The following is a 23,018-nucleotide window of genomic DNA, read 5'->3' on the forward strand; positions in this document are numbered from 1 at the left end:
GTCATAGGTGTTTGTAAGCTGGGTTTGTCCTTTGGCAAGTACCCTTCTCTCCAGCATAGTAGGCTTCCAGTCTCTTTGCTTCTAATCAGTTCCACGTGAAGTAATCTTGCTTAAGGAATTCTAGACAAAGACTTCTCACCCCCTTTCTTCCCTGGCTTTTGTGCTTGGTCCATTCCTCTGTCCCTCACTTTAATGACCTGAGGTCGCATGAAACAATAGGATGTCAGAGGGCAGCACCCTTTCTCCAATTCCTGCCCTCGGCCTGGCCCCTACTGTCAGTCTTGACATGTGGCCTTTGAGAAGAGCTGTCCCTCCTGCTGTTTGGGACAAAGGACCGTTTCTCCAGTCTTACACAGCCTTACATTTCTGGACTCTTTGTCAGTTTGGATTACAGGCCGCAGGCAGAGCCTCTCTTGGCAAAGCCCTTTCCCTTCCATCTCTGCCTACAAACCCAGTAGTTCTCACCCAGGCCCAGCTTGGTCTGGTATTTTGAAAAAGCTGCAGTAGCTGTCCAGCATTTGCCAACATTCTCCCTTTTTATGACAGCTTCCTTATGTGCTATAGGCATTGTAAGCACATTAGTTTCCCTTCAGACTTTACCAAATATTTTATCAACTATTTAGATCAAGTATCTGTCAGTATTTGATATTTATCAGATATATGCCACAACAAGGGGATATTGGCTTCCCATATCTTACTGCCCATTTGCTAAGCCAGTGCCACATGTTTTGTTTTTGTTGCTCACCTCCAGGTCCTTACTTTTTTGGATTAGTTAAGATACAGGCTAAGATGCTGCAACAGAGAGACCAACAAAAATTCAGTGACTTGAAATATGACCAAGTTTCTCTCCTGTAACAGTCTGGGGGAGCGGGGGCTGGCGTGGCAGGGCAGCACTTCTCCATAAGTAAACTGAAGATCTGAATTCCTTCCGTTTGGTCATTTGGTCGAGGGACCATCTGTAGGCATGTACAGCACTGCAGTTGTCTGTGTGGTCCAGGGGAACAGTGCATGTGCACTGTGGTCTGCGGAAGGTAGGGAGGGGATGGAGAAGGGCTCTCTGTTGTCTTGAGGCTGAGATGCAGAAATGCTACAGACCACTGCTGCTTGAATCCATTGCTTCTAGACTTAGTCACATGGCCACATCTGGCTGCAGGGAAGGCTGAAAACTATTGTACCAGAAGGAGAGAATGGGTGTGGAGAACCCCTAGCAGTCTACACAGCCAGTAAAAATGAAAATAAGTTTCTACTTCATTAGTAACAGTAGCTAACATTTAATAAGAAGTTTTTATTATGAGTATGTCTTGTTTCATCCTTAGAATAAATGGATGAGGAAGGTCCTATAAATCCCTATTTTACAGATGAAAAAGCTGAGGCTTAGAGTTAATTGTTCAGTGTTGAAACCCAGGTTGGCCTGACACCAGAGCAGGTACTCTTAACCGCAGCACTGTACTGCCATTCAAGTTATAGAAACGCAAGTTAACACATTATCTGGTAAAGAGGACATGGTCTCATAGTACCTGGCATTACAAGGGGACAGAGAAAAAAGTATTCTTGCTCCTTTCCTGGTTGGAAAATTGGGCAGTATCCTCCAACAGAGATCATTAGAGCTCATTTTCCTTGACTCAGCAGTTTTACTTCATGAATTTTTTCCTGAGAAAATGATTTGGAACTAAGATATGTGTTCAAGAATGTTCACTGCAGTATTATTTGTCATTGGCTAAACAAAACAAAGCAAAATAATCCCACAAAGAAATAACCAAAATGCCCAGCTATAGAGGGTTCAGTTAACAAGTCTTGGTTCTGCCGCGGCTGGTAACTAGTGTGTTTTTCAAGTCTGTCTATGGTCAGGGAAAATATGTAACTTACTAAGTTTAAAAACTACATTACCAAATAACATAAACAGAATGGTACTATTATTAGATTTTCATATTGGTGTATATATTTATCAAAAAATGTGGAAGGACAGACAACAAAATGCTAACAGTAATTTCTGAGTGGTGGGATTGAGGGTGGGTTTTTTTTCTTTTGCTTTTCTGTGTTTTTCAGGGTTTTAATATATTATTTTTGTCAGTAGTTTTCAAACAACAATAAATGTATGTGTGTGTGTGAGAGAGAGAGAGAGAGAAAGAGAGAAAGAAAGAGAGAGAAAGAAGAGGAGGGGTGGATGTAGAAAAAGCCTAGAAAGACATGCATCAAAATGTTAGGCATAGTTATTTCAGGGCAGTAAGATTTACATGGTATTTTTGTTTTATTTTTTATGCTTTCTCTGTTTTCCAATTGTTAGTTTTATTTTGTTTTGTTTTGTTTTTACAGTGGGTGTATACTACTTTTGTATTTAAAATAACTGTTACAAAATTTAAAAAAATATGCGCTATTAATTTACTTTTGTACTTTCTATTCACTTGAAAAACAAGCAACCCTGGAAATTATTCTCTTTTTCTTTAAAGATTTTTTTTTCTTTATTCATGAGAGAGAGAGAGAGAGAGAGAGGCAGAGACAGGCAAAGGGAGAAGCAGGCTCCATGTAGGATGCCTGATGTGGGACTCGATCCCGGGTCTCCAGGATCATGCCCTGGGCTGAAGGCGGCGCTAAACTGCTGAGCCACCTGGGCTGCCCAACCCTGGAAATTATTCTAATCTATTGTTTTAATGAATCATTGTAGCATGTGATAAGGATAACTCCCAAGTGACTTTTCTCTTATTAGTCCAGAACTGGCTGAAAGCACAGTTGTAGCCAAAGTAAATGGTGAATTGTGGGACTTGGACCGTCCATTGGAAGGGGATTCCACTCTAGAGCTGCTTACATTTGATAATGAGGAAGCTCAAGCTGTAAGTATTTAAAAACAATCAACGAAACCTGAGGTATTTATATTGTAAATGATACTATGCATGAAGACATATCGAAGTCAAGAATGATGAGTTTTATAACCTTCTAAGACTTAAAATTTGTTTATTGGTGTTTAGTAAGTATTTCATGAGTTTCTATGGAACGAATATGTACAAATGTGTATCAGCTTCTAAAGAAACTCCTATTTACCATTTTTTAAAAATAGTTGTTTCCTTAAGCTATAATACTTTATTATAAAATCAATGTATAGTCCAAATGAGTTTTTAATAGATTCTTAAAAGTGGGTCTACTTTATAACATAATAGGTATAGGAGAATTGGAAGACTATCAAAACTCAGATATCTGTTCAATAGTTATTAATTCTGTAAACTAGATACCAGATTTTCATGCAGGTCTCTGATACACAGTATTACCTTAACTTTGAAGTTTCCCTTCATGCAATCTATTATCCACCTAAAAACCTAACCTTAATCTTGAAATTTATGCTAAATTTGTTGATTTATTAATCCAAACCTATAAGAATCATATTTAAAGTATGTGAGGTATAACAATTCAAGAGCTAAATAATGCAATATCAATAAAATCACACTTAAAAGTGATTCAGAAAGAGCAATCTTTAGAAGAAACAAATAGTGTATATGTATTATTGAGTTGTTCTCATGAGCTGTTCATAGCTGTCACTTAACTTCATCTCCAATGTCATCCCTAGACTTTAAAATTTTGTAAATTCCCTCAATCAGCTGATGAGTGTCCAAGGCCCTGGAGGTATGTGCTGGACCCTGTAGGGCCACAGTGAACAAGGCATGCAGACTCTCGCTTCCAAGAGTTTACATCTAGTGGGAGAAGGTAGTAAATGAGAAAACAAACAACTAGAGGTTTCAGATAGTGTCAATTTCTGTAGAAAGTCAAATAGAGCCTGGAACCGAGGGCAGCCATGACAGCTGGCGGGGCAGTTAGTTTTGATCCTCAACTAAGGGCCAGATCCTGCCTGAAAGCCTTGCACTTTCCTATGCTGGCTAGCTGTTGGCTTATTGTGCAGGTGTCGCTGCTACAACTCTTTTTAAATATTTTTGGCTGTTGAATTTTTTTTATTGTGCCAGGTATTAGGGTGGTAGGGGATGGAGGAATGATCAAATTTAATGTTCCATGGAGATGTGAGGTCTTTGGGATTCTTCCCTCCTTGCCTTCAGTGATTTCATGGAAAAAAAAATTCTTTATCATGGGAAATCTTTCTAGAGTGAAGAACCAGCATGCCCTTCTGCTTGCCATGATCCTAAGATTGGGTTAATTATAGGGCTTCCATAAATATGTGTGGTTGTGAGTGAAAAAGATAATGGTGAAAAAAACAATTACCAAATGTTTATTTACCACTTACCAAATGGCCCTGACCCTTTATGTGCATTATCTCCTTGAGTCCCCAGGTACCCTAGCACGCAGGTACTGTTTTCTGTTTTTTGTTTTTGTTTTTGTTTTTATTTTGGCAATCTTTGATATTTATTTGTTTATTTATTTATTTAAATTTTTTTAAATTAAATTCAATTTGCCAACATGTACTATAACACCCAGTGCTCTTCCCATGAAGTACCTTCCTTAGAGCCTGTCACCCATTCACCCTATTCCCCCATTCACCTCCCCTACTGCAACCCTTTGTTTATTTCCCAGAGTTAGGAGTCTCTCATGGTTTGTCTCCCTCTCTCATTTTTCCCACTCATTTTCCCTTATTTCCCTTATAATCCCTTTCACTGTTTTTTATACTCCCCATATGAGTGAAATCATATGATGATTGTCCTTCTGTGATTGGCTTACTTCACTCAGCATAATACCCTCCAGTTCGATCCACGTCAAAGCAAATGGTGGGTGTTTGTCATTTCTGATGGCGAGTGATACAGGTACTGTTTTAATCCCCATTTTACAGATGAAGCAACCAGAGCTCAGAATGGTTAAGTAACTTCTCCAGAATCTCAATGCTTCTTTTAATGTAACTTAGTAACAAAGATTTCTCTTTTCTGTTCTTGGAATTTATTTTCCTGTTATTCTGAATTCATTAAGATACTGAAGAACATAAACCAATTTATGACTATATAGCACACACATCCATGAAAAAGAAACCGTGTAGGGGATCCCTGGGTGGCTCAGCGGTTCGGTGCCTGCCTTTGGCCCAGGGCGCGATCCTGGAGTCCCGGGATGGGTCCCGCGTCCGGGTCCCAGCATGGAGCCTGCTTCTTCCTCCTCCTGTGTCTCTGCCTTTCTCTCTCTCTCTCTCTCTATCATAAATAAATAAACCTAAAAAAAAAAAAGAAAAAGAAACCCTGTAGAGAAACAAATCTTGAAAACTCAGATCTGGGCAGCCCCAGGTGGCTCAGCAGTTTAGTGCCGCCGTCAGCCCAGGGCCTGATCCTGGAGACCTGGGATCGAGTCCCACCTCGGGCTCCCTGCGTGGAGCCTGCTTCTCCCTCTGCCTGTGTCTCTGCCTCTCTCTCTTTCTGTATGTCTCTCATGAATAAATAAATAAAATCTTTAAAAAAAAAAAAAGAAACCTCAGATCTAAAAAATGAGAAATTAATGATTTTTTAAAAGCAGTTTTTGCTTCACAGAAAAATTCAAGACTCCTTTATATTATAAAAGATGATTCTGTTCATAAGAATATTTAGAGCATAATGTAACATACAGAAGAAATAAATCCCTCTGCTTTCTGGATAGGTTCATATAGAAAATGACAGGAAGCATATTCACATAAAGCTGATAAATACATACAACAGAAACAAGAGTCATTTTATAAAATGATACAGCTTGCAAATTTCAAACATATCTCAGAGTATTTCCTTTTGTAACCATATTGTCCAATAAAAGAATATACATAGGTGTGTATTATTCTACTTTAAATCTTTGGGGGAAATCCCGGAGAAGCCAGTGCTGTGCAGCTGTGATTTCATGCTCAAGAAAACCCCTCAGGGCACTTTATGGTACTTAGAGATGTGAACAAACAAAAGCAGATTTGTGCAAGAACCAAAGCTGCTAGTTCGGTGCTTGTAGTCCCACTACATGGTCCATAGTCACACTCCGTGGTCTCTTGCAGGACAACAGGGCATGAGTCCAGCCTCACCCCCCATTTCAATGGCCACTTCCCCTGCCCCCATCCTCTGGATTTGCTCAGCAGAAGTGACAATCAACCACACCCTTCTTTTAAGTTTTTTTTTTATGGCACCACTGCTTTTCTGGCTTCACTCCATTCCCACCGTGGGTTCTTTTTTTTTTTTTTTTCTTTAATCTTATTTATTCATGAGAGACACGCAGAGAGAGGCAGAGATATAGGCAGAGGGAGAAGCAGGCTCCCTGCATCGATGTGGGACTTGATCTCAGAACCCTGGGATCACGACCTGAGCCAAAGGCAGATGCTCAACCAACTGAGCCACCCAGGTGCCCCCCACCGTGGGTTCTTTCTAAGACTTCTTTGCTAGCTTTTTCTTCTGCCTTTGCTTCCAGAGTGAGGAATTCTGTGCTCAGTCACAGCACCCTCTGTATATTCCCGTTCCAAGCTGTCGTGTCTATTAACTGCTGTCAATTCTCTTTGTAGTGAGATATGTCTCAGTCTTTTATATGCTACTGCCCATGTGATATCTCCATCTGGAGAACGTTCAGGAATCTTTAGTATGTCCACAGTGGAACTCTTGATCTTAGCCCCAGAACTTACCCCTTCCCTGTCTGCCCATCTCACGGTACACCTCCACCACATGCCCAGTTGCTCAACCTAGAATCTCATGGGTTGAGTGTGATTACTGCCTGCTCTCTCAACTCCAGTCTCTACTTAATTGCCAACCCCTTACTTTCCTAATGTATCTTGAATCTTTCCACTCCTCCCCATCTCTACTGCCATTGCCCAAGAGTCTACAATGGTGGTGTTATAGCACTGCCCAAGAATCTGCCCACCTGCTCTCCTAGTCCCCAAAAATCCATTCCCATGCTGCTACCAGACAGTATGTTAAAATGCAAACTGAATAATTTCTTTCTGCTTTGAGCCCTTCAGTGCATCTCATTGCATTTAGAATAAAACTCAGATTTGTCTTCTCCCCCTGCCCAAGGCCTGCATGGTTGCTGGCTCTTTGTTAGCTCTGCAACCTTTCTTTGGCTACCCTGCTTTATCCCTTACATGTTAGTCCTGCAGGCCTTCCTGACTCCCTGGGAATGTAGAGCCTTCACTGTTATTCTTCATCACAGTGTCCTGCTCATCTCTTTCTCTTGTGATTATGCACTTACTGGTTGGTTTATGCCTGTTGCTTCCACACTGCGCAGTAAGCCAACCATATGAGGCCAGTGACTCCTTTTTCTTTCACAAGACAGTGTTTGGCTCAACAAATATCTAGGTGTGGACAGCACACCAAAGAAGAGACTTGGGTTCGTGTTGGCAGTTAGCTTGCCCTCCTGGCACCATCCAGCGCAACAGGGCTCTCCCCAGGGACCAACCAATGCTCTGGGGCTGTTTACAGACCGGATCTCAGCCTAACACTGCGGATTGGGATCACCCGTAGCCTGCTCAGTGCTGGAACTCCCTCTGTTCCAATTTATTTTGTCAACTAGTTTTCTAACTGTAATGTTTTCTATTTAATAAGGGAAAGAAAGTGCTGCCAGGGGACTCAATTGTCTTGCTTCTTTGGTACCTGTATTTATTTGGTGACTTTGGTTAGTTATAATTTATCCATAAAACATTGATTCCTTGGGAATTCAACACCAAATTCAAAACCAAACTTTCTGAACTTGTAGACCCGATGAGCAGCCTTTGGACTTTGGCAAATTTACTGGTGTGTGTACTGCCTCGGGGTCTCAGGCAGCCAGCAGGGATTCCTAGGCCACACTTCTCCCTCCAGAGCCATTTTATCAAAAGCTGTTCAACATGTAAAGACTGCTGCTTAGACACAAACTACTTTGGTCCTCTGCATTCAGCTTAGAGGCTATCTTTGGAGAAACCAAGCATGTGCCCCTGGCATAACTGCAAGGAGCACTCAGAAAATGGTCTCTTCAAAGAGGGCATTGAAGACAAATTGATATTGCTCTGTTTTTGTGTTTATCCCCTTAAAGTTAACCCACTTGCTTCCTTGTATTATTTTACTAATAATTTCCCCTGACACAACTTCAATATCCACTGGCCTCTGTGTTTGATGCTCTGCAGGTATACTGGCACTCCAGTGCTCACATTCTTGGGGAGGCCATGGAGCTTTACTATGGAGGCCATTTGTGCTATGGTCCACCCATTGAAAATGGATTCTATTATGACATGTTCATTGAAGACAGGTAATACCACTGCATATTCACATCTGAAGGCATGTATTAATAGTCCATTATTTTATAATGGTTATATATTAATTTAGTTAATGTGTATGTTCTATAACATGAGTATAGATTGGCTGTTTGAAAATTATTTTTTTATGAGTTTAGATTCCAGAACTAACTGAGCACCCTGGACCGTATAGCTCCTGTATACCAACTTGACCAGCTTCATCTCCTGTTACCACCGTTCTAAGATTCATTCAGCAAGATTTTTTTAACTGCCTGTTATCTGCTCTGTGTTTGATGCTGATGATTCAGTGGTGAACAGATCAGTCTGTTCCCATGGAGCTAACAGTCTCTTTAGCTTAGACAGTAAACTAACAGCCACCTACTACCAGGTGGTGATGAGTGGTATGGAAGAAAATAAACCAGGTATGGGGAGGTGTGTGCCATGACAGGTGGTCAGCAAAGGATAAAGTGATGTTGAAGCAGGGATCAGGATGGACAAAGGGAGCAAGCTCTGAGGTTGTGTGTGTGTGGGGGTGTATTTATGAACATTTTGGGAAAGAACATTCTAGGCCTCTGGGACCTCCCTGGCATGGGCTTATGCCTGGCTGTTTGAGGAAAGTCAAGGAACCCAGTGCGGGTGGAGGAGAACTAGCATAAACCAGGGAGTGGCTGAAAGAGGTCAGCTGATGGCTCACGGAGGCCCATTCCCTGTGAGTGCCATTCTACTCTGCAGTTCACACTCACAGATCTTTCTCCCAACCTGGATCCAAAGTCACTGAGGGTGGGGGTTTGTAAGCACTTACTACAGTTCCTTTGAACAAAAATGTAGATGCATGAAGTATAAAGTAGACCACACAGAAGAACAGGCCTCCAAGGAGCTCACAGTCTAACCAGGGAGTATTTTACCAGGGCTTTCCAATTGCACACCTCATTGCAGAGAAGAACTGCAGGCAAATCTTTTCCTCTGTTGGTGCCTCAGTGTTCTTCAAGAAATGAGATGATCTGCCTTGCATGTGGATACATACAATAAAACACAAAATTCCTTAGTGCATGTCAGAAAGCATGTCAGTTAGTGATGAAGGTCCACAAAAAGGTAACTGCATGATGGCTGAGAAATCTGTGTTGACTCTTACTTGCTTTTCTTTTTAGAGCAGTGTCCAGCACAGAGCTGTCAGCACTGGAGAACATATGTAAGACTATCATAAAAGAAAAGCAACCATTTGAAAGACTGGAAATCAGTAAGGAAGTGCTCCTAGAAATGTTTAAGGTAACTTAAGGAATCTCTTTAGAATAAGAAAACCTTTTGCCAGGAATATTAAAAAAAATTAACAGACAACTTTCTTTTTTAAACAAATAATTAAGTGTTGCTTGCCACATTATTTCAAATAGTCTAGCAGCCTAATGTGAGGTTGTCACCACTTGCCCAATGTGATATTTCCCCACTATCTCCTGAAAATTTTAATGCAGATATAAGTGGGTAAGGGGCCAGGTGAATAGTTTTCACATGTGTGTTTCTAAATCTGATTAATTTTGAGTGTTGTTAATATTCTGACTACTAAATTCCATAATACTTCTGCTTTCTCTTTATCTTGTTTGACCAATATATGTAAATATATTCTTACTTTAATTAATTAATTAGTTAATTAATTTAAAGATTTTATTTCTGTATTCATAAGAGACACAGAGAGACAGAGGCAGAGACACAGGCAGAGGGAGAAGCAGGCTCCATCCAGGAAGCCCAATGTGGGACTCGATCCCGGGACTCCAGGATCATACCCTGGGCCGAAGGCAGGTGCTAAACCGCTGAGCCACCCAGGGATTCCCCTATTTATTTATTTTTGAGAGAGTGTGTACACGTGTGTTGGGGGGTGATCAGAGGGAAAGAGAATCTAAAGCAGGCTCTGGGGGCAGTTGGGTGGCTCACTGGTTGAATGTCTGCCTTTCGTTCAGGTCATGATCGAAATGGCCGCCATCACCACCATCCATCTCCAGAGATTTTTCCTCTTCCCCAATTAGAACCCCACACGTAGTAAACACTAATTCTCCATTCCCACTTCCCCTTTTTCTACCTTTATGAATTCGATTACTCTAAGAATCATAGAAGTGGAATCATATGATATTTGCCTTTTTGTGACTTCCTTATTTCAGCAGCATAATGTCCTCAAGATTCGTCCATGGTGTGACATATGTCAGAATTTCCTTTCTTTTTAAGGCTTAATAATATTCTATTGTATATATAGACCACATTTTGTTTATTTATTCATCTGTTGGTGGACGTTTGGGTTGTTTCCATCTTTTGACTATTGTGAAAAGTGTTGGTGTGAACATGGCTGTACAAATATCTGTTCTAGTCCCTGCTTTTAATTCTTTGGTGTTTCATGTACTTATTGGGCAGTTGTATGTCTTATTTGGAGAAATGTCTATTCCAGTCCTTTGCCCATTTTGTTGTTGAGTTTGTTTTTTGTTGTTGAGTTGTAGGAGTTCTTTATATATTCTGGATATTAATCTTGTATCAGATATGTGAGTTGCAGTTATTTTCTCCTATCCTATGGGTTGCCTTTTTGCAGCTACTCTTAAGAACTAAACTTGATCAAATCTCTGTGAAGAAAAATGATTTGAATACTTAAGTATGAAATAGTTAAATCATATGAATTTTTTTTTCTCTCAACAACTATCTCCTTTAAATATGAAGTACCTGGCACCAAAGTAGTAGTGATGAAAGCAGGAAAGAAAGGAAAAGTGTCTGTTGATTTTTTTTGTGTGTGTAACAATATGATCATTTACTATAAACTTGGTTTTGTTTTATGCAACTTAATAATGTAGCTGTGCCCTCAGAATTTTATTTACTTCGTGTAGTTAAAATTGGAATCTTCTAACTTAAATGTGAGACCTAAAACCATAAAAATCCTGGAGAGCACAGGCAGTGTCCTTTTTGACAGAGGCTGTAGCAACTCCTGAGGCAAGAGATATAAAAGAAAAAAATAAACTATTGGGACTACATCAAAATAAAAAGCTTCTGCACAGTAATGGAAACAACCAACAAAACTAAAAGGCAACATACTGAATGAAAGAAGTTATTTGTGAATGACATATCTGATAAAAAGTTAGTATCTAAAACATATAAAGAACTTATCAAACAATACCCCCCAAAAAAGAATAATCCAATTAAAAAAGGGCAGAAGATGTGGATAGACATTTTTCCAAAGCAGACATCCAGATGGCCAACAGATACATGAAAGGATGTTCATGATCAGGCAAATACACATCAAAACTTCAGTGAGCTATCACATCACACCTGTCAGAATGGCTAAAATCAACAACACAAGAAACAACAGGTGTTGGCAAAGATGTGAATAAAGAGGATCCCTCTTACACTGTTGGTGGGAATGCAAATTGGTGCAGCCACTCTGGAGAACAGTACAGAGGTTCCTCAGAAAGTTAAAATAGAATTCCCTTAGGATCTGGCAATTGAACTACTAGGTATTTACACAAAGAACACAAAAATACTGATTCAGAGGTATACTTACACCCCAATGTTTATGGCAGCATTATCTGCAATAGCCAAAGTATAGAAATAGATGAGTGTCCATTGACTGATTGATAAAGAAGACGTGGTATATATCTACAATGGAATGTTATTCAGCCATTAAAAAGAAAGAAATGTTGCCCAGCAAGACATGGATTGAGCTAGAGAGTATGCTAAGGGAAGTAAGTCAGAGAAAGATAAATTCCTGATTTCATGAGTTTGTGGAATTTAAGAAACAAAACAAGTGAGCAAAGGGAAAATAAAAGAGAGAGGGAAAGAGAGAAGCAAACTAAGAAACAGACTCTTAGCTATACAGAACCAACTGATGGTTACCAGAGGGGAGGTGGGCAGGGGGATGGGTGAAATAGGTGTTGGGGATTAAGGGGTGCACTTGTGATGAGCACTGGGTGGTGGATGGAATTATTGAATCACTATATTGTAGATCTGAAACTAATATAATGCTGTATGTTAACCAACTGGAACTTAAATAAAAACTTTAAAGAAAAACATTCTGAAAATGAGATGAAAAAACTTGGAATCTTCTAGAACAATGCTGTTCAATAAAAACATAACGTGATCCACCAATCCAAGCCTCATAGGTAATCTTAAATCTTCTGATAGCCATATTTTAAAAATAAAAGAATGGTAGAATTAATTTTTACAATATCAAAAATATCACTTCAACATGATAACCAACATAAAAATACTTAATGAGCCATTTTACAATCTTTCTTTCATAGTATGTCTCTGAAATCCAGTGTGTTTTGCACTTCAGCACATTTCATTTCAGACTAGTTCTAATGCAAGTGCTCAGTAGTCAGTTGGGCTTGTAGCTCCCGTTTTGGACACTACAGCTTTAAGCTGTGAGTTCTCCATATTCCCAGGGTCTTAGTACCTAGAACATACTAGACACCCATTCAGTGTTTGTTGAAAAAAGCAAAAGTTTCTTTTCCCACTTAAACATTTTATGTAATAATATATAAATATGTGTGTGTTTTTTTGTAGTACAATAAATTTAAATGCCGTATCCTGAATGAGAAAGTTCACACCTCAACTACCACAGTTTACAGGTGAAGTGTATGTAAATTTTAAGCCCTGCTCCGTGGTCTTTGGGTGGGTGGTGTATTTGTAAATTTGCATAGTTGATATACCACTTTAGTTTGGGACTCTGAAATGTTATCAGCGAAGGGAAATGATTCAGCCTTCATTTGTATTATTGCTGGTGCTAAAATCTGAATTTTTGTTTTCTGGATGTTAGCTTTGACAGCATCTTTTTCCATGTGGGTGAGACTGTGTTTGCCCAGGGCTTTATGTTTTAGTGGGGGCTGTTAGGAAAGGGAATCTTGCTTTATCCTGCCACATTCTTATTAATATGGCAGTGGAAGTCATTATGGGCCATCTTCCTCCTGTGGTGATTTTTTGCCTCTTACTATACTCCCCATTTCCTGGAGCCCAAGAGCATTAATTTTCATGCATGGATATTCCTAACGAAACATAATGAAGGACTCTGTTGGGGAACCAAGGGCAAATCAAGTGGTAGGAAGAGGCAAGTAAAATCAATTCTACCCTGACTTAGTTCTGTTTCTTTGACATCTGAGCCCCTTTTTCACTCATGCAATTTTTAAGCTGCCTGACAGGTAATTGCTCTGTGTTCTGCCTGTCTGGCTGCCTCTTTGACTTTCACGGATCCATCTTAAGAAGATCTGATGTCTATGTAATTGAAATCACAAATATCCTCTCTAGGAGCATTTACTTTCCACAGTCAGGTACTTGTGGTTCTGGGGTGTAAACGTCATCTTCGCTCTAAGCAAACCTATGCACAGAGCATTTCTTACATTATAATAAGAACTCATCGCCCTTTGATTTTGAAGAGGGATACCATGGTTACCCTTTACCATTCTCCAATGACCTAATAAGGTTTTATTTTTCATTACCTGTAATTCAAATAAATGTTGGTATATGCATTTCAAAGCTTAAAAATACATGAAGATATAGAAAAGATAGGCTAAGTCTTAAAATTTTGGCTTCTAATACTTGAGCTTTTGTGGTTATTTTTTTGAACCTTACTTAGGTCAACACTGACACTTCTTATTCTGTCAGTTTAATTTTTGGAAAAGGAATTGCTTTTCTTTCTATAGAGTTATTTAAAAATTAGAGTATTGAAGTCTTCTATGCTAATTAGGCATTCCTTTTATTCCTCTGAGCATTGATTTACCACTTCCATCTTGGACAGAGAACAATAAAGCCTGGTCATCCCAAGAAATTGTCATTTCTTTTTTTTTTTTTTTTTTTTTGAAATTGTCATTTCATTTAAACTTTTCATGTTTAAAGCTTATCCTTTTGGTAAATAAACCAGTCCCTTTATGTATTCATTGTAATTTTTAACTTTTTAACCAGCGAACTTTAAAAATATTTAAAGTTGGTTGGAATAGTTAGGGAAAATATTTTCTTTACTAAATTTTCCTTAAATTAGTTGATGTTAAGTACTTTCCCTCTGACCGGTGTCACTAGTATTTTAACTTTTTAAATGTTTCTGTACTTCAAAAAAAGTCTGTGCTTATTAAAGTTTGGGGGTCCTTGTTTGTTAGAGGTGCAAATGAATCCTCAGCAACAACACCATGTGTTTTGTTTTTTAGAGAGAGAGAGAAAGAGCCCGTGCACGCAGGGGTGGGAGGGGTGGGAGAGGAGGAGAGGGAGAGAGAGATCATAAGTAGGCTCCACACCCAGCATAGGATGCAGGGCCCTGAGGTCATGACCGGAGCAGTAATCAAGGGTCAGACCATTAACTCACTGAGCCACCCAGGCACCCCACTATGTGTGTTTTTTTTTTTTAAGATTTTATTTATTTATTCATGAAAGACACACAGAGAGAGAGATAGAGGCAGAGACACAGGTAGAGGAGAAGCAGGCTCCATGCAGGGAGCCCGACATGGGACTCGATACCTGGTCTCCAGGATCAGGCCCTGGACTGAAGGTGGCGCTAAACTTCTGAGCCACCCGGGCTGCCCCCCACTATATGTTTTATTATTATTTTATTATTTTTTAAAGATTTTATTTATTTATTCATGAGAGACACAGAAAGAGAGGCAGAGACACAGGCAGAGGGAGAAGCAGGCTCCATGCAGGGAGCCTGATGTGGGACCCAATCCCGGGACTCCAGGATCATGTCCCAGGCCGAAGGCAGGTGCCAAACCGCCGAGCTACCCAGGGATCCCCCCGACTATGTGTTTTAATATAAGTGGTGCCATCTCTGACCTAAACATTTGCGTGAGAATTGCACTCTAGTCAATGTTCTGTTTTAGTAAACCAGAAGACAATTAAGCATTTTGTCACAATGCCAGGGGGTCTAAAAACAGATAAAAGATCCCTGAAATTTATTTACTTATTTTTTAAACAGACCTGATTTTGTTAGCGCAGATTGAGGTTCACAGCAAAATTGAGAAGTACAGCGATTTCTGATTTCTTGTAACCTCCTTCACTATCAGTACCTCCTCCTGCAGACTAGCACATTAGTTACAATTGACAGACCTACATTGACACATCATAGTCACATAGAATCCTGAGTTAACTATATAGTTCACTCTTGCTAGTGTACATTCTATGGGTTTGGTGAAGTTTATTTTTGAAGTAAGGTATCAAGTTGGTGCATTTTGTATAAATTGTAGATAATTTTGGTTTTGAAAGTTAGTGTAAAGCAGAGGAATGGCTTTTTAATTTTATGAATTAAAAGTGGAGAGTTTTTAAGAGCCTTGGCATATGACAACGAAAAGTGTCTTTATGTATAGTTAATTTCAGAAGATTCTGTAACTTCCGATTTTGAGCAAAGGAGGGAAGACTGGGATCAAAGGCTAGATAAATTGCATCTTCATCCTAAATTAAAAATTAAATTATTTTAAATTGTTCCCAAATTAGAAATTGACCTAAGACGTACAAATAAGTGAGATCCTTCACTTAAAACATATGAAAACATGGTTTGTAACAAATGGTCCAAAAAGCTCTAACTGTATCTGGGCATGTCTGAAATATTTCATTGTAGGTGTGGTCCATTAATTGACCTTTGCAAAGGCCCCCATGTAAGACACACTGGAAAAATTAAAGCCATAAAAATTTTCAAGGTAAGGATTTTTTAAAAAATATTTTATTTAAAAAAAAGATTTTATTTATTTACTCATGAGGGACACAGAGAGAGAGAGAGAAAGAGACAGAGAGAGACACAGGCAGAGGGAGAAGCAGGCTTCATGCAGGGAGCCCAACAGGGCTCCATCCTGGGTCTCCAGGATCAGGCCCTGGGCTGAAGGCGGCGCTAAACCACTGAGCTACCTGGGATGCCTGGATTTTTTTTTTTTAATACAGCAAACTTAAGATGATCTAGATAATGAGGAATTTCAATCATATCTTTTATATTCTGAACATCATGGTCTTTTAAAATACTCCATTATTTGATTTTTACATAAATTTCTAAAGATACTATAATTTTTTACATTTCTGGTAATTAGGACCTTACATGTAGCTTTTAATTGTCTATTGCCTAAACTTACTATACACATTACAATGCCTTTCTTTTTCATATGATATGTTAAGGTATTGTTCTCCATATAATGATTTTCTCGGATTACCTTAGTAATTTTTCCACAGCAGATGACATCATTTTCTGATGAATTCCGGCTGGGCAAATTTAATTAGAATCTATTTTAAAGTCTTTCCAGTGCCACAAAAAGTCATTTTTTAAGTAAAGCCATGCTGATGATGTAGCGGAAATTTTTTCACATATATGAGTGATTTCATTTATCACCAGATGTTTGGTGTGTTCACCCAAATCCTGTTTGATACTTAGAATTCCTCAACTTACTGGGAGGGCAATCCTGAAATGGAAACACTGCAGAGGATCTACGGGATATCATTCCCTGATAACAAGATGATGAAGACCTGGGAAAAATTCCAAGAGGAAGCCAAGAACCGAGATCACAGGAAGGTTGGAAAGGTATGCTGCCTGTCCTCATCACCAGCAGGATGGGGATGTCCTTTGTTGGCCTATGATTAAACTGTTTGGTATTTCTTTTCTCTGGTTCCACCTTCTGTTTGCTGTTGAATTCTTGCATGCTAATACCCTGTCTTCTCATCTCTTGCCTTCTTGTGTCTTTTATTAGTTTTAGAAATTACACCCTTCTCTTATTCTTACCATGATAAAAATGTTCTAAAAAATTGTACCTAATAACATACTTTGTATTTGAGAAACAGAGAAGAAAGAAAACATGAGATTTGAGAGCAGACAGACCTGGGTTTCAGCCTCCATCTGGCCACTTACGGCTGTGTTATGTGGAGGCCAGGTATTCACTTAGGGACCTCCACGTGCTTGTCTCTTGCTTGGTAGCATTGGCAGGGCTGATGCAAGGACAGACGCTGGACCATGGTGGCACATGGGGCAGGTGTTCAGTAATGACAGCGTGATGATGAGCACCACCAGGTAGGGCCCACCTCCTGCACTGAACTTTTCTGGTATTTCTGCTGTATTCTCTCCCCATGAGATCCACTCCCAGGTGCCAAGTCAGAAATCAGCAGTAAATAAAGGTACATGAAAAGCTAACTATTCATGTGTGCTAGTACATATAGTTAGAGGTAAGTACTGAGGGGCTTTTGGGAAGTCAGTTATTAGAAGATGGAAATTGTAACTGAGTATGTCTCATTCCTAGCATGTCATATGTATACGGTAAATACTGATCAATGGCAGTGAGATCTGAGATGCAGTTATTGTTTTAATCTAGGAACAAGAACTGTTTTTTTTCCATGATCTCAGTCCTGGAAGCTGCTTTTTTCTTCCCAGAGGAGCCTTCATTTATAATACACTTATGGATTTCATACGAGTAAGTTAACTTTTAAAATGTTTCTCTTATTCAGCCCCATTTTACATTTTACTATTTTTTCATAATAAAATGGCTGAGCATTTTCATTAACTTTAACAATATTAATAAGAATTTTGAACCTAAGAGAGAAATACTGGGTTGCGCTTCCAAAAAACAATGAGATGAATTCTATATCCCCTAAATAAAATGCATTCTTGGGATTTCTAGAAGTGCACTTACTGTCCATTTAAGTTTCTAGAGCACAAACAATACAGAGGTAAACAATAGACTAAGTGTGGAACTCCCTGAGAAGGAGAAGAAAGGAGGAAGTGTCCTATCTGGCATACTATGCTAAATGATCAAATGTTGCTTCTGAAAATGTGGTCCATGGTCCCCCTCCACTGTGACTCCCAGGTGACGTGGCAGCTCCATCCAGAGCAAAGGGTAAAGACAATTGTGTAAGATACCTTCTTGTAATAAAATTTATAGATAGAAAGTCTTCAGTTACATCATTTAAACTACAGATACTGTTCAGAGGTGATCCACGTAGACTATTAGGATTATGTTTCCTTCTGAGTGTGTTTTTTGTCTTTCCATAATTATTACCTGAAATTTCATTTACTCAGTTTTATATCACTAACTTATTCAGTTCCTATCACTAAATTCATCCTCAAACTTTTTCTCAAAACTGCAAAACTTCTTACAGTGTCTTCGGATGATTCAGGTAATATCTCAGTAATTTTTTTTTTTAAGATTCTATTTATTCATTCATGAGAGACACAGAGAGAGAGAAAGGCAGAGACACAGGCAGACAGAGAAGCAGACTCCATGCAGGGAGCCCAATGTGGGACTCGATCCCAGGACCCCAGGACCACACCCTGGGCCAAAGGCAGACGCTAAACCACCAAGCCACCCAGGCGTCCCTATATCTCAGTAATTTTTAAAAATTTGGTCCTCTTGTTCTACAATTAACTTGCTACAAGGATTCTTGCCAACTGATGTCTTAGGACTTGTTTTCTTCATTCTAGCTACTCTTTTCATGTCTCTGCTCTCTTATTCTAGCTATTCTCCTCTTTCCTGATCCTACACCTTCCGCTTCCTTCCTTATCCCTCACATTTGGGGAAGAACTTTCTTTGGCAACTTCCTGAGAAAAGGTTAATGGCATGAGCTGGTTATTCTCTGTCCACCTTACTAGTCTCATTTCCTTTCCTTCTTGTGCGGTGTCCCTGGAGGCTAAACTCTGTGGACTCTATTATCTGGGCTATGTACCTTCCAGTAAGGATTGGCCAGTGTGAAGCCATGGTAGGCCAGAGGGCCTTGAAGAATCACTGAAGATTAGCCAAGGCTTCAGCAGGTCTCAATGACCATCACAGCTGCTGTTTGGATGGTCTGTTTTTGCTGGAAAATCAACACATCCTTGGCACCTTCAACTCTCAAGGTTTGGGGTTGTGTGGAGAATAAACACAGCCTCTATGATGGCCTGAAAAGAATCTTTTATCTTTATAGATGCAAGATACACATGGCTGATGATTAGGCCCAAGGCCTGATTGTATGGGTTGCAGAATTATAAAGTCATTTAAATGCACAATCCCTGTGGTCTATTATTTAAGGTAAGGGTACTTGGAAAGAGTGAGTTCCTGAATTTTGGAATAAGAATATTTGGCAGACACAGATGAGGCAGAGGACTTTGAACTCCTGGATGTCTTTGACGAAATTGGCCTTTCCATGCAAACAAAACAAAAACAAAAACCATTTAAGGATTTTACCTATTTTTTCTCTTGATCTGTTATATGGTCTTGCCTCTTCTCATATTTAGTAATTTTTTATTATATCTAAATATTGTATATAAAAAGAACTTCAGAAGCTGTAGATAATGTCATCTCCCACTAGAGCATTTACCCCCTGACAAGATTGAAGACTAATTCTTCAATCCAATTAAAGATTGAGGTGAGTTAGGGCTGGGCTTCCATTTTGTTTTGTTTTTTTTGTTTTTTTGGGGTTTTTTTTTTGAAAATCAAAGTTTTATTCCTAAAGTACAGACAGTAAAAAATATGGAACGCTTCACGAATTTGCGTGTCATCCTTGCGCAGGGGCCATGCTAATCTTCTCTAGATCATTCCAATTTTAGTATATGTGCTGCCGAAGTGAGCACTGGGCTTCTATTTTGATCAGACACAATCTACCTCTTATTCATCCATATTTCTTTTTTTTTTTTTTTTTAAGATTTTACTTATTTATTCATGAGAGAAACAAAGAGGCAGAGACACAGGCAGAGGGAGAAGCGGGCTCTATGCAGGGAGCCCGATGTGGGACTCGATCCCAGGTCTCCAGGATCATGCCCTGGGCTGAAGGCGGCACTAAACCACTGAGCCACCCGGGCTGCCCTCATCCATATTTCTAGGGCATGACCCTGTGGGGTTTCCAGTTGACAGTCTCCTCTCTTCGGCTCCAAAAGACTGGAGGTCAATCAATCCTGCTCTTCCAATGTGTTCTACTACTGAGTAACAAACTATTCCAAATCTCCTCTGATTATTGGATTAGATTTTGTTAGTTCAAAATCTTGGGATCCCTGGGTGGCACAGCGGTTTGGCGCCTGCCTTTGGCTCAGGGCGCGATCCTGGAGACCCAGGATTGAATCCCACGTCGGGCTCCCGGTGCATGGAGCCTGCTTCTCCCTCTGCCTGTGTCTCTGCCTCTCTCTCTCTCTCACTCTCTCTCTCTCTCTGTGACTATCATAAATTAATAAAAATTAAAAAAAATATATATTCTTCAAAATCTAATAATACGTCATCTGAATCAGGTCTAGGTGCAGATGAGGCTCCTCAGGTGCAAAGTACAGATCACCAAAAGCAGTTCTGCTCATCGTAAGATCTGTGAAGTAAAGGGACAAGTTATCTGTGGGCCAACCCCCCCACCAACATTATAAAATAATGATAAATAGGATGTAGTACATACTGCCATTCCAAAAGGGGTGGGGTAGAGTAATACTCACTGATCTATAGAAATCCTGACAACCTACTCATTCTTTATCCCTGGTCAGAAAATGCACTTTGGTTAGGACCTTTGTCTCTACATGAGTTGTGGTTCTGCCCTTTGAATCATCCTTCCTTTACCATGAGAAATAGCCCATGTGGACCTCTGAGTAGCTTTCTCAATATTCTCAACCTGTTTCTTTCAGTAGAAGTTTGATGAGTCCCAAGGCCTCATTTCATTTTGTGCTGTCTCTGTCCCTTTTAGTCTAAGATAGTAGAATTCCTTTAAAAGATTTGTGGGGTCCTTTGTATACATTGGTAATCAACACTTAGGGGAAAATCACACCTGCATCTCTTTTTGAACCAGATCCTTCTCTACTTAAGCCTGCCTGTGAAGCTGATGTGAGACAGTAAACTTATGATTCTTAAAAGCCTTAATGTTTGGGGCACCTGGGTGGCTCAGTCAGTTAAGCATCCGACTCTTGATTTCAGCTCATGTCATGATCTCGCAGTCTCTAGATTGAGCCCCACATCTGGCTCAATGTAGAGCCTGCTTCGGATTCTTTCTCCTGCTTCCTCCAGCTCATGTGCACGTGCTCTCTCTCTGTCTCATATACATATAAAATAGTAAAATAAAATAAAAGTATAAAATATAAAAAAATAAAATAAAAATAAAATAAAAGAAAATAAATAAAATACTCTTAGTGTTTAGCTGTTTAGACTCTCTGTCTACCAAGGCACAATCTTAAGACTCTCAGAAGCCCTACTAGCTACTCAAGTAGCTCATTCTGAGAACTTCACAAATATGGCATACAGCCATACCCTCAAGAGCTTTACCCTAAGGCCATATTTTATTGGTGGTAATCTGTATTTTGTCTTTGTGCTGAAGCCATTCTTATCTTGTTGAGAGAGCCTAAGGATGTAGTGGTTTTATTTTTTAATCTAACGGGTCCTGGCATTTTGATATTTCTTCTCAAAAACTTAATAGTACCCTGTTTAGTTTATGTCTCCCTTGTATTTTGTCATAGGCAGTCATAAGAAGTCAATTGTCCCTTTTTTCTTTCTGCCTAGACACATGCCTAGCTATACTCCATGAATTCTTTGGATACTCTTTCTGTTTTTCATGTTACCTCAGGTGATAGTGTTTTCTGACACCATCTATCGAGTCCCCCTTTCTTCATCCTTCAGTGTATTTTCCTCACTATCCTTCCAAGTCCTCACAGTCTGTAGCCTTCTAGCTTCCATCTACCACTTGCCCCCAAGCCAAGGCTGTGTATTTTAGGCTACTGTTATAGCAGCATCCACATCTAGTGCAAATTCTGTTCTGGTTATCTATTGCAGCATAACAGACTGTTCCAAAGCTTAGTTACTTAAAATGGCCATTTTTTCATTATTATCACTAATGGTTCCAAGTGTTAGGCTTATCGAGGTGATTCTTACATTGAGTTCTATATATGAATATGTTCAGGTGGAGGCTGATGCCAGAGTTTCTGATTGAAGTTTAAGTTACATTTGTTAAAATGCATAAACCTGAAGCTTATAGCTCAATACATTTTTATACGTGTGTACGTCTATACAACCACCTCCCAAATCAAGATAGAATAGTTCCATCCTCCTTTTAAAAAAAAAAAAAGTTTTAAAAATTTATTCGTGGCAGATACACAGAGCGAGGCAGAGACATAGGCAGAGGGAGAAGCAAGCAGGGAGCCTGATTCGGAACTTGATCCCAAGACCCTGGGATCATGACCTGAGTGGAAGGCAGACGCTCAACCACTGAGCCACCCAGGTATCCCGGTTCCATCCTTTTTTAAAAAGATTTTATTCATTTATTTATTCGAGAGAGTAGGTAGGGGGACAGGAACAAGCAGACTCCCTGCTGAGCACAGAGCCTGTGCTAGGACAGTTTATCCTTTCATAAGGTTCTCTTGTGTCTTCCTAGTCAATCAATACCTGCCTCCCCTCTTTTCACCTGAGATGACCTTGCTGTTTTCTATGAACCATAGATCAATTGTGTCTGGTCTTAAACTTCACATAAATCGACTCATACTGTATTAGCTATTGTGTTTCTGACTTCTTTTGTTCAGGTTAATGTCTGAGATTCATTCAAGTTTTGTGTATAATTTTTTCTATTGAAAAAAGAGGTATTATATTTTATGACTGTAGTACAGGGTACTTATTCATTATCCTATAGGGATACTTTTAAGTTTGTTCCCACTTTGGAGCTATTATACATGAAGCTGCTACAAACATTTTTTGTACATGTCTTTTGGTGGGCATGAACTCACTTCTCTTAGGCATACACCTAAGAGTGGATTTGCTAAATCATAGGGTGGTAATGACTAACTTAAGAAAATGCTGAACAGTTTTATGTGGTTGAACCATATAATGTTCCTTCCAGAAATATATGAACATTCCAGTTACTCTACATCCTCTTCAACACTTGGTATTATTAGTTTGTCATTCCAGTGGGAACCATGGTATTATTCTGCATTTCCCTAATGAATAATGATGTGACAAGCTTTTTGTTTGTCAGTCATTTGGATATCCTCTTTTATGAAATT

General features: G+C 39.4%; 1 protein-coding gene and 1 non-coding gene across 3 annotated transcripts in view; one reads left to right on the top strand and one right to left on the bottom strand.

The window, feature by feature from the left end:
- TARS3 (threonyl-tRNA synthetase 3) overlaps positions 1-23,018 on the top strand; it is a 73,148-nt gene that overhangs the window by 7,005 nt on the left and 43,125 nt on the right. For both annotated transcript variants that reach the window (XM_072796387.1, XM_072796394.1), the window contains exons 4-10: positions 2,705-2,828; positions 8,012-8,133; positions 9,268-9,385; positions 12,650-12,714; positions 15,681-15,759; positions 16,479-16,625; positions 17,407-17,505. In XM_072796387.1, the coding sequence (XP_072652488.1) occupies positions 2,705-2,828; positions 8,012-8,133; positions 9,268-9,385; positions 12,650-12,714; positions 15,681-15,759; positions 16,479-16,625; positions 17,407-17,505 (754 nt within the window). The remainder of the gene's footprint in view (positions 1-2,704; positions 2,829-8,011; positions 8,134-9,267; positions 9,386-12,649; positions 12,715-15,680; positions 15,760-16,478; positions 16,626-17,406; positions 17,506-23,018) is intronic.
- Positions 19,531-19,637, bottom strand: LOC140624063 (U6 spliceosomal RNA). The gene has a single exon (XR_012023604.1). It is a non-coding gene; the product is annotated as a U6 spliceosomal RNA (small nuclear RNA).

This window comes from Canis lupus, chromosome 2 (assembly GCF_048164855.1).
Source record: "Canis lupus baileyi chromosome 2, mCanLup2.hap1, whole genome shotgun sequence".
NCBI classification, from domain to species: Eukaryota; Metazoa; Chordata; class Mammalia; order Carnivora; family Canidae; genus Canis; species Canis lupus.